We start from the raw sequence: 15,945 nt of genomic DNA, 5'->3' as shown, positions 1-15,945 counted from the left end.
TGGATCAAAACCAGACTCTGCATCAACTGTGTAATTTTCCATGGGAGTTTTGTCATGGATCCCCCTCCGGCATGCCACAGTCCAGGTGTTAGTCCCCATGAAACAACTTTTCCATCACTATTGTGGCCAGAAAGAGTCCCTGTGGGTTTTAAAATTCGCCTGCCCATTCAAGTCTATGGTGGTTCGCCGGTTCGTGAACATTTGCGGAAGTTTGCGTTCGCCATTCGCGAACCGAAAATTGTATGTTCGCGACATCACTAGCAGTTATATGAAGTGCTCCACTAATTACCATTTTATTCTTACTTGTAATTTTATAGAGTGTATGTGAACTTTGTAGCAGCTATGATATGTATACTTTATACATTTTACATGTTTACATCACTAATAATTGTGGTACCAGGGAAAACATCTGTTAAAATAGAAATGGGCAAAGAAAATGTGTTAATTAATGGACAAAATTGTTTTGCAAAAAGCATTGGATTGGCTAAAAATCGGCAATGTTGATGATGTCACCAATTTGGCAGGGCCAGTGCTGGTAGACCCGTGGAGAGCTGAAAATAAGGCGAGTTTTAACCAATTCTGAGGGGGCTAAAGGGGACCACCCTATATTGATCCTTTAACATTGTGGTTATAGTGCAAAATGCCTATGGTTACTGTCTAGTTTTGATCAAATTATGTATAAACTGCTCCCAAGCTATTCAGTAACAAAAGATCATAATTTCTACTTAAAATAAATCCCATAATAATACATGTACAATGTGAGCATGCACTGTGTGCCCTCACTGTGCAACAATGGGCTTTGAGCTGGATTTGACAGCAGTGGTAATGGTGTCCACGTAACACTGTGTTTCTATGTTTGGGAAAATATACAATATATTAATTTAAAGAAAAAAAGGTTTAGTGACTTGAGGACTTTATTTGGAAGACATTGAAACGCAATTAGATAAGACCAGTAGAATTGGTGCATGCTCTATTGCAAAACATATTATCAAACTGGATTATACCATTCATAACATGCTATCTGTAAATATTCTGCCTTGTGGGAGCTTTTGGTGTGACAAATGTTTTAGCACTGCCTGCTTTGAATCTAACTAATTAGTTCTATTGAATAGAGCAGTAAATAATTGACATCACAAAGAGTGACATGCCAATAACTAAAGATGCTCCGGTTTGGGACAATTTCAGTGAAGATGGAAATGAGTAAAGTGGGACTGAGAACTGAGTATGCTTTCACAAAGTGAAATATGTAATAGGTAATAAGAGTAACTGAGGCTTGTTCTGGGCCAATGCAATGCCAATGCAATTTAGGTGAGGTTATTAGATGTAGCATTTCCAGAACAGAAGAGCAGACACGTCAGTTTAGTAGCCCTTCTAGTCTGCACATTTCCTACCTAATTTACCTCTTGTTAAGCCCTTTTTGAATTCCTTCATTCTATCAGTGAGTTGTTCCATGTGGTTTGAATTTGTTTTGTAAAAAAGTATTCCTTGATGTATTTCTTCAGAAATTGTCCTCAGTCCAAAGCACTCCAAAGCTATTTCCTATTCTTCTATCTACAGTCTTTATAAAAAAAATATCAATAATATTCGCCTTGTATAATATGTAAAATCCCCTAAAATATCTGTATGCTTTTTACTTCTCCAATATACACTAGAGTTTAGAGTTTTTGGATATGCTCATATAAGCAGAGTCAATACAAACACCATCTTGGTGAGGTTATCTATTGACACTTGATGGATATTACCTTAGCAGAAGGTTTCTTCATTGTAAGAAAAATTAATACATATGATCTGTTTCCTTACAATGTCATTATTTCAGTCATTTGATAAGTTAGTTAGAACATTTCTAGTAAAATACTACACATGAATAAAATGATTAGACAAACATTTTCATCAAAGCAGGATACATAGGACTACAAACATATAGACATCTAGGGACAGTATTAACAATGTTGAGGTCTTAATATACTTTAGCATATGTAAGACAAAACATAAAAAAACACTAGTGAAGATGGTACCTATGTATAGTTAAGTGATTACACAGGTATAGGAAAGGAACTCACAATTTTCAGAGCCTAATAATTAAGGCTCTAACAGTGGCTAAAATTAGTGTTCAAATTAGTATTTTGCATTTTTCACACACAAACAAATATGAACGCTAACTTTGACCAGTATTTGTGACTAAGTAGTTACTAAAAAGGACTGGACTAAAAAGGACATTTGTAATACCTTGGGTATTCTTTTGCAAATGGTATGCCATCATGGGGGTAATTTTCATCCCTGGGCTACCATTTGGTTTTAATGGCACCATAACCAGTCTGGCAAATGTCAATGTGTGTAAACTGAAAAATGCAATGTGCTATATTTGACCCTGTAACTTTCCAAAAGAACATAAAACATATACATGGGGGGTACTGTTTTACACATGAGACATCGCTGAATACAAATATGTGTATTTTATTGCAGTAGCAGCTAACAGTATTATGACATTCACAGTTAAACTGCCAAACAAAAAATCTTAATTTTTCATTTTTACAAATATTGTATTCATAATAAATTGTGTTTCATCTATTAATATTTGATTTGAAATGAAAACGCCCTGTTTCTCCTGAACAAAATGACGTATAATAAGTGTGGTGCATTTATTATGAAAGGGGTGCAATATGATTGAATAGACATATAGCGCAACTTCAAAGTTTTGTTTACTTTTTGTTTAGATCTGAACTTGTACAACTACCTCAGTCCTTAGGGGTTAAATAAGTAAAAATAAATTAAAACCTTTAGGGGTGAATAATACACCCATATTACTATAATTGAGGTATTGTACCTTCATATTTCCCCACCTGTTACTATACTATTTCCTTAAAAACTAGTCCCTGCTCTAGTGCCAGTTGCTAGAAAGTGTTCCATCAAGAGGGGGCTACTTTAAATATTGATGGGGAGGACCTAGTGTTTCCCACAGTCCCCACCCATGGGCAATGAGTGGTGATGCTAATATTATTCATAAAAGAGGGAAAGCTCTACAACATAGAGTCCTCTCCCTGACTCCATCCACAGGCCAATGGTGGGGTCCTATTATTAATAATTAAGAGTGGGGACCTATTGAAGCATACAGATGTAGATTTAATTGATTCAGTCTGGATTTCAGCTATTGGAAGGTCTTGGGTAAGGATGAAATCTGGACCAAATTCAGGCCCTTTTGGGGCCTAAATTACAAAATCTGGTAATTGATGAATTCCATCAACAATGTCTGGATTTGTATGTCCTGCATGCAGCCATATGGTTTTGCCCCATTTGGTTAAGGGCCATTCAGACTTAAGTGAATAACCCTGCAATACTTATATTGCATATCATACTGAAACATAATACCTTCATGTAGAGCACGTCTAGCCAGTGCCTCAAATTCAGCAAAGCTTTGTAAAAGGTAGCAATGTTCTTCCTTTGGGTGTGAAGCCATGTCATTTAGTTCTCTTATATTGCCTTGCCATATGCCAACGGTAAAGATCTCAACTCCAAGGTCTCTGAGCTTTGCTGCAATAGGTCTTGGATCACCACCATTTGAAAATCCATCAGTGATCAGGAATATCACCTTAGTCGAATCTCCACGAGAATACTTTAGTATTTGCTGCAAGAAAATAAAGACAATTACATAATGACAGTCAACATGTAAAGGTTTGTAATTAAAAGATAAAATATAATATTAGTATTCCTAAAAATGGAAGATACACTTTTTAAACTTTTACTTCAATTATCTTTTCATTTAAAAAATATTAGCATAACATATAATTGAAACATAAAAATATTTAGGTAGCACATACACAGAAGACACAAGAAACTTTATTTTGTTTAAATTGCTATTCAGATAAACAAAAAAAATAATTATGTAAATAAATGCACACAAATTTAATTGTCCATGTCTTAGTTCATACTTTACATGATAAAAAGTTAAAGATTATGGTGTGGATTCTATTACAAGCGAGTAGTTTGATGAACACTTGATGCTGTATAACAATTCTCCCATTAAAGTCTACTGCAGAATGACAATGTTTGTAACTGCAGACTTAAATTACAGGGGAATGGGACCCAGACCACTTCATTGATATTATGTGGCATTGTTGCCTAAAGTGTCCCTTTAAATAATTTGAAAAGTGTATCCAACAGCATTAAATCAAGGCCTTGATCTGAAGGTAATGGAAGAGATACCATAAGTGAGATGGGATTTGCAATACAGAAGATAGCAGGGCCGGACTGGCGGAACAAAGCAGCCCTGGAAAAAAATCTACGCCAGCCCAATAGGTCAATCTCACTGACACACACAGACAAGCTTACTGGTACACACACATACCATTTAGTACAGTCAAACTTTGACACCTACACAGACTTACTACAGACAAGCTCACTGTCTCACACACACATGCTCACTACAGACAAGCCCACTGACACACACATGCTCACTAAACACAAGCACACTGACACAAACATGCTCTCTACACACACGCACACTGACACACACACACATGCTCACTACAGACAAGCTCACTAAAACACACACATGCTCCCTACAGACTAGCTCACTGACACACACACATACAAGCTCACTCACTAGCAGACACACACACATTTACAAGCTCAAACACTAGCAGGCACACACACATACAAGCTTACTCACTAGCAGACACATACACACAAACTCACTCACTAGCAGGTGAACAAACACACACAAGCTCACTGGCTAGCAGGCACACACACAAGCTCACTCACTAGCAACCACACATACATACAAGCTCACCCACTAGCAGACCCATACAAGCTCACTCACTAGCAAACACATACATACAAGCTCACTCACTAGCAGGAAAAAACGCTCACTCATTAGCAGGCACACACAAGCTCACTCACTAGCAGACACATACACAAGCTCACTCACTAGCAGGCACACACACAAGCTTACTCACTAGCACACACACACACACACACACAAGCTTACTCAGTAGCAGGCTCACACACACACAAGCCTACTCACTCGCAGGCGCACACAAACACACACAAGCTCACTCACCAGTAGGCACACATACACACAAACTCACTCACTAGTAGACATATACAGTTGCAAGAAAAAGTATGTGAACCCTTTGGAATGATATGGATTTCTGCACAAATTGGTCATAAAATGTAATCTGATCATCATCTAAGTCACAACAATAGACAATCACAGTCTGCTTAAACTAATAACACACAAAGAATGACATGTTGCCATGTTTTTATTGAACACACCATGTAAACATTCACAGTGCAGGTGGAAAAAGTATGTGAACCGTTGGATTTAATAACTGGTTGAACCTCCTTTGGCAGCAATAACTTCAACCAAAAGTTTCCCGTAGTTGCAGATCAGACGTGCACAACCGTCAGGAGTAATTCTTGACCATTCCTCTTTACAGAACTGTTTCAGTTCAGCAATATTCTTGGGATGTCTGGTGTGAATCGCTTTCTTGTGGTCATGCTACAGCATCTCAATCGGGTTGAGGTCAGGACTCTGACTGGGCCACTTCAGAAGGCGTATATTTTTCTGTTTAAGCCATTCTGTTGTTGATTTACTTCTATGCTTTGGGTCATTGTCCTGTTGCAACACCCATCTTCTGTTGAGCTTCAGCTGGTAGACAAATGGCTTTAAGTTCTCCTGCAAAATGTCTTGATAAACTTGGGAATTCATTTTTCCTTCGATGATAGCAATCCGTCCAGGCCCTGACGCATCAAAGCAGCCCTAAACCATGATGCCCCCACCACCATACTTCACAGTTGGGAGGAGGTTTTGATGTTGGTGTGCTGTGCCTCTTTTTCGCCACACATTTCTTCCAAACAACTCAACTTTGGTTTCATCAGGACACAGAATATTTTGCTAGTACTCCTGTGGAACATCCAGGTGCTCTTGTGCAAACTGTAAACGTGCAGCAATGTTTTGTTTGGACAGCAGTGGCTTCCTCTGTGGTATCCTCCCATGAAATCCATTCTTGTTTAGTGTTTTACGTATTGTAGATTGGCTAACAGGGATGTTAGCATTTGCCAGTGACTTTTGTAAGTATTTAGCTGACACTCTAGGATTCTTCTTCACCTCATTGAGCAGTCTGCGCTGTGCTCTTGCAGTCATCTTTACAGGATGGCCACTCCTAGGGAGAGTAGCAGCAGTGCTGAACTTTCTCCACTTATAGACAATTTGTCTTACCGTGGACTGATGAACAGCAAGGCTTTTGGAGATACTTTTATAACCCTTTCCAGCTTTATGCAAGTCAACAATTCTTAATCGTAGGTCTTCTGAGAGCTTTTTTGTGCAAGGCATCATTCACATCAGGCAATGCTTCTTGTGAAAAGCAAACCCAGAATTGGTGTGTGTTTTTTTATAGCGCAGGGCAGCTGTAACCAACACCTCCAATCTCATCTCATTGATTGGACTCCAGTTGGCTGACATCTCACTCCAATTAGCTCTTGGAGATGTCATTAGTCTATGGGGTTCACATACTTTTTCCACCTGCACTGTGAATGTTTACATGGTGTGTTCAATAAAAACATGGCAACATTTCATTATGTGTGTGTTATTAGTTTAAGCAGACTGTGATTGTCTATTGTTTTGACTTAGATGATGATCAGATCACATTTTATGACCAATTTGTGCAGAAATCCATATCATTCCAAAGGGTTCACATACTTTTTCTTGCAACTGTATACCCAAGTTCACTCACTAGCAGGCACACACACACAAGCTCACTCACTAGCAGGCACACACACCCACACACTCATACATACACACAAACACACAAACAACACACACAAGCTCACTCACTAGCAGGCACACACACAAACACAAACACACACAAGCTCACTCACTAGCAGGCACACACAAACAAGCTCACTTACTAGCAGACACACACACCCACACACTCATACATACACACAAACACACACATACACACACACACACAAGCGCACTCACTAGCAGGCGCACACACACACACTCACTGTCATGGCTAAAGCTTACCTGCCACTGGTAGGTGAATTTGTTATTATCTGACCTCTTCTTTCCAGCGAGGTCAGCAGCCTGCCTGTGGTGGCAGAGCTTACTCGCAGGAGGTGGGCCTTGTGTTCGGGAAGAGGTGCTTACGTGCGGGGATGGGCAGCCGATGCACAATTGCTTAGACATGTGCAGGGAGACTGATAGGTCTCCCTCAGGCCACCAGCAGCCTAAGTGGGGCCGCATCAGCCCCCCAGCACGTCCCTCCTTCATCCCCTCGGACTGTCAGTCTGAGAGGATTAAGGAGGGAGGTGCTGGGGGCTGGTTCAGTCGCAATAAATCATTCAAATGAAATTAGCCTAATTTTCCGGTATCCCGGTGGGCCAGTCAGGCTCTGGAAGATAGAATGTAAATATCAGTATCCCCAATAAATCAGTGTGTTTTTAAAATCATTTTGGAGATTGTTTCATTAAATAATTCAGTTTGGGAGCTGCTTATCATGCAGAAACAGATAGTGAAAGAAAGTTAGATTATTTTATTTATGTTTTTTTGACAGATTAACTTGATACACATTTCAAGTGCTTAAGTAACTTGTTTAATTTAGTTTGTAATTTGGCAAATCAGTTTCCACTGCACCAAAAGACATAATCTAGTAAAAAAAAATATCTCCAATAGGTAATATCTTCTACCTTAAAAATGTTCCCAAAGTTAATGTTACAGTTCTTTAATTAAGTGTGTCTTCATCTGTCAGTTTCGATAATAGGATGACTGACAATATTAATATATTTACAGACCCATTTCTAATCAGTAAATTTCATGCATAGAAGCAGATTGTATTTAGAGTCGTGTAACTGTGAAGTCATACCATAAGGATGAACATAATGCCATATGTTGTTTTATCAAATTACTGTTTATCAGACGTATCTTCACAAATTGATTCCAATTGCTAAGTAGTGTTGAGTTTTGTAAGATAACCAGTACACCACATGTTCCTGAATAGTTTACATTAATCTGCCAAGAGAATGCATTCCCTGTGGTTCTTACTATGCTGTAAACTAAACAAAGTAGTTTTATCTTAAACAGTTAAAATATGTACCATTTTCAGTGCAACATAAACAACAAATTTCAAATTGCATAAAAAACAGGTGATAAAGTGATATAATCTAATGGTGATACAGTATAGCAATGATCAAAAAATAAATTTAGGGGTTAAAGTTACATTCACAGTATGGATGGAGAGACCACCAGGGAGTGACCCAGACATCGCATCCTAAATATAAAATCATTTTTTGGCAGTTTGAGTTCAACAGATGCATTATCTCTTCTACTGAAATGAGTTAGAATGTGCATTACGTAATCTGTTTCATATTACAGAGCACACTGATGGAACACCAAGCAATGAAAGATTGCGACCAGCTGAAGTAGCATAGATCTTAAAGAAATGATCGGGTAAAGTCTCCAATAATAGAGACTCCCTCCTTGGCTGCTTTGTCTGTTAGATCTATGCTTGTCTTCTTAAGAAGTGTCAATGGGACACCATATTTTGAAAGCTGAAGTTGATTATCTTCTATGACATGAAATTACTTTTAGTTAAACTTTTCTATGTGTGGTAATTTTTTGGCTAAAACCAAAATGTCTTAAAAGTAAAATTGGTTTCCAATACTTTTTATTGCACATTTAGTTTGTTCATTTTTTTAAAGGGTTTGTACAAACATTTTTTATTAATCCTAAGAAGTGTGTATTTATACAATATATGTATAAAGTTACAATATATATATAAAGTTATTATGCTGAAGTACGAAGCAAGCACCACAATAAAGACATAGATACAGAGGCGGCTCTCTAATTAGACGATTTAGGCGACCGCCTAAGGCCTCGCGCAGTCAGGGGCCTCGCGGCCGCCTAAATCACCTGAGGGCAGACTGACATGTCGGGTTCTCGGTCTATGACCGAGGACCCGACACAGGAGGGGGCCCGGCAGCTTGCCCGGTATGCCGCCGGGTGCAAGGCCACCCGGGGAGAGAGCCAGCCTCAGTCTGCAGCTCCGCCGGGTGTGAGCTGCAGACTGAGGTCTCGCGATCTCCAGCCAATCAGAGTGTTGCCGCGGGTTACCACGGCAACGCTCTGAATGGAGATCGCGAGACTTTGCCCATGTGGTCTGCAGCTCTGCATCCGGCGGAGCTGCAGACCGGAAAGCCCACTGGACCACCAGGGAGCCATCCAGGACACTGGACCACCAGGGACAGATTGACCCCACCGGACCACCAGGGAAAAAGGTAAATTTTGACCCCCCACCCCTCACCCTGTCACCCCCCCTCACCCTGTCACCCCATCTCACCCCCCCTCACCCCATCTCACCCCCCTCACCCATCTCACCCCCCCTCACCCCATCTCACCCATCTCGCCCCATCTCACCCCATCTCACCACCCCCCTCACCCCATCTCACCACCCCCCCTCACCCCATCTCACCCCCCCTCACCCCCCTCACCCCCTCACCCCATCTCACCCTGTCACCCCCCCTCACCCCATGTCACCCCATCTCACCCTGTCACCCCCCCTCACCCCATCTCACCCTGTCACCTCACCCCATCTCACCCCCCTCACCCCATCTCACCCTGTCACCCCCCTCACCCCATCTCACCCTGTCACCCCCCCTCACCCCATGTCACCCCATCTCACCCTGTCACCCCCCCACCCCATCTCACCCTGTCACCCCCCCTCACCCCATCTCACCCTGTCACCCCATCTCACCCCCCCCCTCACCCCATCTCACCCTGTCACCCCCCTCACCCCATCTCACCCTGTCACCCCCCTCACCCCATCTTACCCCCCTCACCCCATCTCACCCCCCTCACCCCATCTCACCTCCCCTCATCCCATCTCACCCCCTCACCCTGTCACCCCCCTCACCCCATGTCACCCCATCTCACCATGTCACCCCCCCTCACCCCATCTCACCCCATCTCACCCTTTCACCCCCCTCACCCCGTCACTCCCCTCACCCCATCTCACCCCATCTCACCCCCCCTCACCCCATCTCACCCTGTCAGCCCCCTCACCCCATCTCACCCCCTCTCACCCCCTCTCACACTATGTCACCCCCTCTCACACTATGTCACCCCCTCTCACACTATGTCACCCCCTCTCACACTAGGTTTCCCCCTCACACTAGGTTTCCCCCTCACACTAGGTTTCCCCCTCACACTAGGGTTTCCCCCTCACACACTAGGTCTCCCCCCTCACACACTAGGTCTCCCCCCTCACACACTAGGTCTCCCCCCTCACACATTAGGTCTCCCCCCTCTTACCCTGTCGCCCCCTCTTACCCTGTCGCCCCCTCTTACCCTGTCGCCCCCTCTCTCACTCTGTCACCCTCCCTCTCACTCTGTCTCTCCTCTCTTACTCTGTTACACCCCGTACACGAATGTAACCCTCTCACACTAATGTCATCCCCTCTTACTCTGTCACACCCCTTACACTAATGTAACACTCTCACACTAATGCCACCCCCTTCTTACTCTGTCACCCCCTTCTTACTCTGTCACCCCCTTCTTACTCTGTCACCCCCTCACACTATGCCACCCCCTCACACTATGCCACCCCCTCACACTATGCCACCCCCTCACACTATGTCATTTTCCCCACACACACTGTCACCTACCTCCATACACACTATCGCTCCCTCTAAACACACGGGCACCACTCTGCGCACTCTGGCACCCTCCTGCTCTTTTACACTCACCCTGCCACAGTTACTCCTTTACTCACCCTGTCACCCCCTGAAGGCAATCATTCTACACACTGTCATAAAACATAGCGTCGCCACGAACTTAATGCCAAAGGCCACAGGCAGTACACAAACATACACATGCTCAGGGAAACATACATACATATACAAAGATACTCACTGCCAGACACACACTCTCAGGCACACACAGGTAGACAATGCAACAATGTATACAAAGACTAGTTCTCTATATCCAGTACTGCAAGCTTCCCCTTCAATATATCTACAGCTTCTTATACACACACAAGTCAACTGCAATTTTTTTCCAATAATGGTGTTAGTGGGGGCCTCATGTATGAATTTCGCCTAAGGCCTCGCCAAGTCTAGAGCCGCCACTGCATAGATATATATTTATATATTTATATATTTATACAATATATATATATATAAAGTTACAATATATATATAAAGTTACAATATATATATAAAGTTATTATGCTGAAGTAGGAAGCAAGCACCACAAAAAAGACATATATATGTATATGTTTATTGTGGTGCTTGCTTCCTACTTCAGCATAATAGATTTATATATATATATATATATATATATATATATATATATATTGTAACTTTATATATATATATTGTATAAATATATAAATATATAAATATATATCTATGTCTTTATTGTGGTGCTTGCTTCGTACTTCAGCATAATAACTTTATTGTATTTTTTTCACTAAACTGTAAAATGTTAGTGAATTTAAAATAAATAGCAAAATATAGGTCAAATTAACCAAGCTCTAACTAGAGCAGAGTTGGAGAATTTCCTTAATTGGCTATTTTGGCCTAAATTTAGCAATTCACCATCATTCACTATTTAGTGAATAAACCAAATTGTATTGTTTTTTTTTTTTTTAATATAATGTATATGTATACCAAAAGGGAAAACAAAAATAGACAGTAACAAAAATAAACAAATACATTATATACAACTAGATATATACAGCTAGAAAAAGAAAAAGAAGAAAGAAAGAAAAAAAGTTTTTTGAACAATATATATAGCCTATAAACATAAAAAAGTGTATACTCCTATTCATTAGACCATTCATCCTGAACTAAAGCATACCCCACCCTGCGATATCCTACTATGTAGATTAATTCCTTTAGCCAAAAGGTTACCCATTTTATATCACAAATGCTTCTCACCAGGAAACGAGAAGAAAGAGAGAAAAAAAAGAGAGAAAAAAATTATATGTAAAAAAAAGAGAGAAAAAAAATTATATGTAATTTTTTTTCCTTCCAGTCATCCTGCATCCAGATGTTATTTCAAGAAGCTGTCGCCTTATCATGTAATTCTAAATGCCCTAGCCTGGCCTGAGCGTTCGAAGCTTCCATTCGGCTTGATCGAAGTGACATTTTGTCTATAAACTTGAACCAAAGGTGCCATATTTGGGATTTTCGCTATTTAATAAAAAAAAATTCTTGATTCAGCAGCCTCAATCTCACTCACTTTATCCAACCAATTCTGTACAGTAGAATTACCTTACACTTCCAAAACATAGGGATATAACATAAAGGACTTAACAGCATTTAAGAAAAAATCTAGTCATTGCTTTTTTTATATTGGACCACTTATAGGCAGTGAGTGGTGGAGGAGAACATTCTCGGGACAAAATAGTGGTGCTTCACCCATAATTATTTCTATAGTTGCTCAAGCTCCCTACCAGTAATCTGTTAAGGCATGGCAGGACAACCAGATATGCATGTGTGTACAGGGAAGTTCATTACAACTCCAGCATAATGGTGATTGAGGGGGAAACATTTTATGTAGACTAGCCGGTATACGGTACCAGAATGAAAGTATTTTATCATTGGTTTCTTGGTATTTAGTGCAAACCGTGCTATAGTGATTGAGTGTCAGAACCCTTGTATTTTTTTTTTTTTTTTAATTAAAATCTCATGTAATTCCTTTTACTGGCTGAACATCTTCTTTGTTTTGCTACATTTTCATTAAGTTGTATATAAGCTTTGGATAAGACTCTAATTTATAAATACATTATCTTCTATGTATGAGTTTCAGTAGCTAAATGCTCTCTTTTAATTAAACAATTGGCTATATTTTTATTTCTACATTGTTAACACTGCAATATAGTGGATTCATATATGTTCTGAGAAATAGCAATATTTACAATTACCAGAGAACATATTTCTACTGGATATCAGATTGTCAGGGTTATTTACTAATGTCAGAATTCAAAGTAAATTTCATATTTAAGGGAGATGTAGCTGAACTGGAAGCATAGCTGACTTAGAGATTTTTTACACTGCTATTTTGGCATTAAATTTAAAAAATAATTTTCAATATATTTGCAGGGTCATTCCACCGAATGGGCGCCATTTGCTTGTTGTATCTCTTCCAAATTAAACTTCATTTTTTATCTATCATAAAATGTGCCGTCCCTTGGTGAATTCCTGACCATTCATATGCCAGTGAAAAACGATAAATGTGTTTTGCTTCACTTTTTATGACAGTATGTATCATGCAAGCTATAGATAAACCTACTGTTAACCCAAATATGTTGGAAATCATATTACATATTATTGCGTTAATAGAGTTCAGTTCTTAAACGTACTGAAGAGACCTACCACAGTGAGGTTTAGCTACATTTCTAGGCATGGACACATCTGGGACAACTTGGCGTTGTTTATATTTTACTGTCTCATAACAATAGTTTAAGCACAGACAACATAGTCTACTTGCCAATAAAATTTGCAGCTCTTTAAATGAAATAGATGTGTATAAAACATTTCAAATAAGTCAAGTACTTTCTTAGCATATTTATTTTACCTCCCTGAATGTCAACTCGTCTTTAATTTTTTTTTGTACAGACACTCAGAACTTATTTTTTTAAATAATATTTTTCCGAAGGAAATATTGCAGCTTTTTAAATTTGTATCTTATTATGAGTTTAGTCCATTCATGTTGCAGTTAATGGTTTGTAGAGATGACTTTGTGACACAGCTAACATATACAACTTGCTCAGTGGCAGTTGTTTAATTACAGCTCATACATTCCTTAACTAGTATGAATTTCTGGGATACATCATTGCAGTTTATTTTCATAATCAGAGGATACTGTATTTCATATTTAGATGGAACCTAATATTTTTTGCTTATTTTTGCACCTGTAAAGTAAAACATTACAGAAACATCAAGGCTGGGAAACTTCTCAAAAAGAATGCAATTAATATTTAGTTATCTTTTGTTTAGTATCTTAGGAGACAATATGAACTGATCATCAGGGTGAGTACCCCTAGCCGGTGGGGGAGAACATAGACAAAATTATGCCATTAGTGGTTAGTCTACGGTGCCGAGATAACACAGGGATAGATTCTTTTCAGGAGCCTTTTTTGGTTTATTGCTATTGAGGCTCAGTTCCTCCATCTTCCTCCCTGTGATTTTTACCTTTAGCTATACCTGCCGCTAGTATACATGCTGGCAGTGTGAAGAGCCAGCATTATTTGGATTTTTTAGACACAATGTGTGTGTATCTAGTTGGACCTTAGCTTGTTTGTACATATACCTTATCAGCTGTATAAGTGTAATTCTCCCTCTACACTATTTTTTTCATATAACCTCTCTTATACTAATGTGGTAGTCATATTGACCCCTGTAGGCTTTCTATTTCTTTATTTCTTCCTAATCTTGTAAGTAAAAAAAAAAAACAGTCCAAAGCTTCCAAAGAACATTTATCACAGGATTTGTCTCGAGCAGCCGGCCTGTTTATCAGATTCAATTCACATGTGAACAATTCTATTCTATAAATGTATGATTTAACTAGCTAGCATTGTTATGACCATTCCATGTGCTGATGTTTGGGCCACATTATTCTTTTTATTCTAAAGTTCATTTCTTGCCTTACTCCAGGGTGCGAAAAAGCATCATTGTCTTCTTTATATATATTCTCTACATATTCCAACAATCAAAATTTTCTTCTGATGTCACGAGTGAATGGAATCTAGGAATATTCGTGAAGAATAGCTATATTCATGTAGAGACAGCAGTCAAGATATTAAGAAGCATGTGTCCTTCTAAGGCTATGTTTTAGTCCTGTGTAAGTGGATAGTTACTCCCCCCTTTCCTTTTTTGAACAATACTTTATTAAGAATAATCTGAAGAGATAAAAAGGTGCAGTAATAAAAAGCTAAAATGTTCAATAGAAACCTGCCAGGTCACATTATAATGAAAACTGTATTTCCTTTAGATATCTCATGATTATAAGGACATAGCAAAGTGTGATTTATACCTTCCTACATTTCATTTTTTATGTTCGTACTCAACACTGCTGTTGACGGTCGGAACCATGAAGATTAATAGATGTTGGAATTATTTACTGTACTGGTTTTCGTATCCATAGAATTGATACGGACATTGCACCTTTACGAAATAAATCATATTTGTTTTTTGGCAAACAGGTAAAGATTGAAGCTTAAAGTGGCAGGGTCACTGCACAAAAAAAAATAAAACAGAATCTTTATGAAATACATTACTGATTGTGTTGGAATTTCACTGAAATTGCAACCCAGCCAAAAGATATAATGAGACTTTGTCTCAGTATATTTCCTTCGTCTGACACTTCTAGATATCTAGAAGTGTCAATCCCACCAGCCAACTGTCAACAGTGATGGCTACACGGAATTGGCTTTAAATATGGAGGAGCCCATGTTCTCGAGGAATCCTCCATAGACTTTAAGGAGAACTCACCTTTACCTGCCCCCAGCCACCGGATCCACAACGATGTCACTGATCTTGCGGATCTTTGGAAATTTAGCAAATTCCCCATATGGTGACAGTTCTGCTTTAAAGTCATCAGAGGCACAGAAGGACAAAAGGAATAAAGCATACAAGCTGAAAAAATAAAGTGTTGCAAAAACAAACAAACTCTAAAACAAGCATTCTAAATATTTATGTATATCAAGTACCGTATATACTCGAGTATAAGCCGAGTTTTTCAGCACATTTTTTGTGCTGAAAAACCCCAACTCGGCTTATACTCGAGTCAATAGTCTGTATTATGGCAATTTGCATTGCCATAATACAGACAGGGGCTGTGGGGGCTGCAGAGAGCGTTACTTACCTCTCCTGCAGCTCCTGTCAGCTCTCTCCTCCTCCGCCGGTCCGTTCAGCTCTTCTGTCAGCTCACAGTGTAAATCT

At 39.6% G+C, this 15,945-nt stretch overlaps 1 protein-coding gene across 1 annotated transcript in view; it reads right to left on the bottom strand.

Moving 5' to 3' along the window:
• The window catches only part of SVEP1 (sushi, von Willebrand factor type A, EGF and pentraxin domain containing 1), a 334,296-nt gene that overhangs the window by 270,302 nt on the left and 48,049 nt on the right, over window positions 1-15,945 (bottom strand). Inside the window, exon 2 of the mRNA XM_063455268.1 lies at window positions 3,367-3,622. Coding sequence (XP_063311338.1) covers window positions 3,367-3,622 — 256 coding nt within the window. The remainder of the gene's footprint in view (window positions 1-3,366; window positions 3,623-15,945) is intronic.

Source organism: Pelobates fuscus, chromosome 5, assembly GCF_036172605.1.
Source record: "Pelobates fuscus isolate aPelFus1 chromosome 5, aPelFus1.pri, whole genome shotgun sequence".
NCBI lineage: Eukaryota > Metazoa > Chordata > Amphibia > Anura > Pelobatidae > Pelobates > Pelobates fuscus.
Note: the sequence above shows the minus strand (reverse complement) of the source record. Positions and strands in the feature narration are given on the sequence as shown.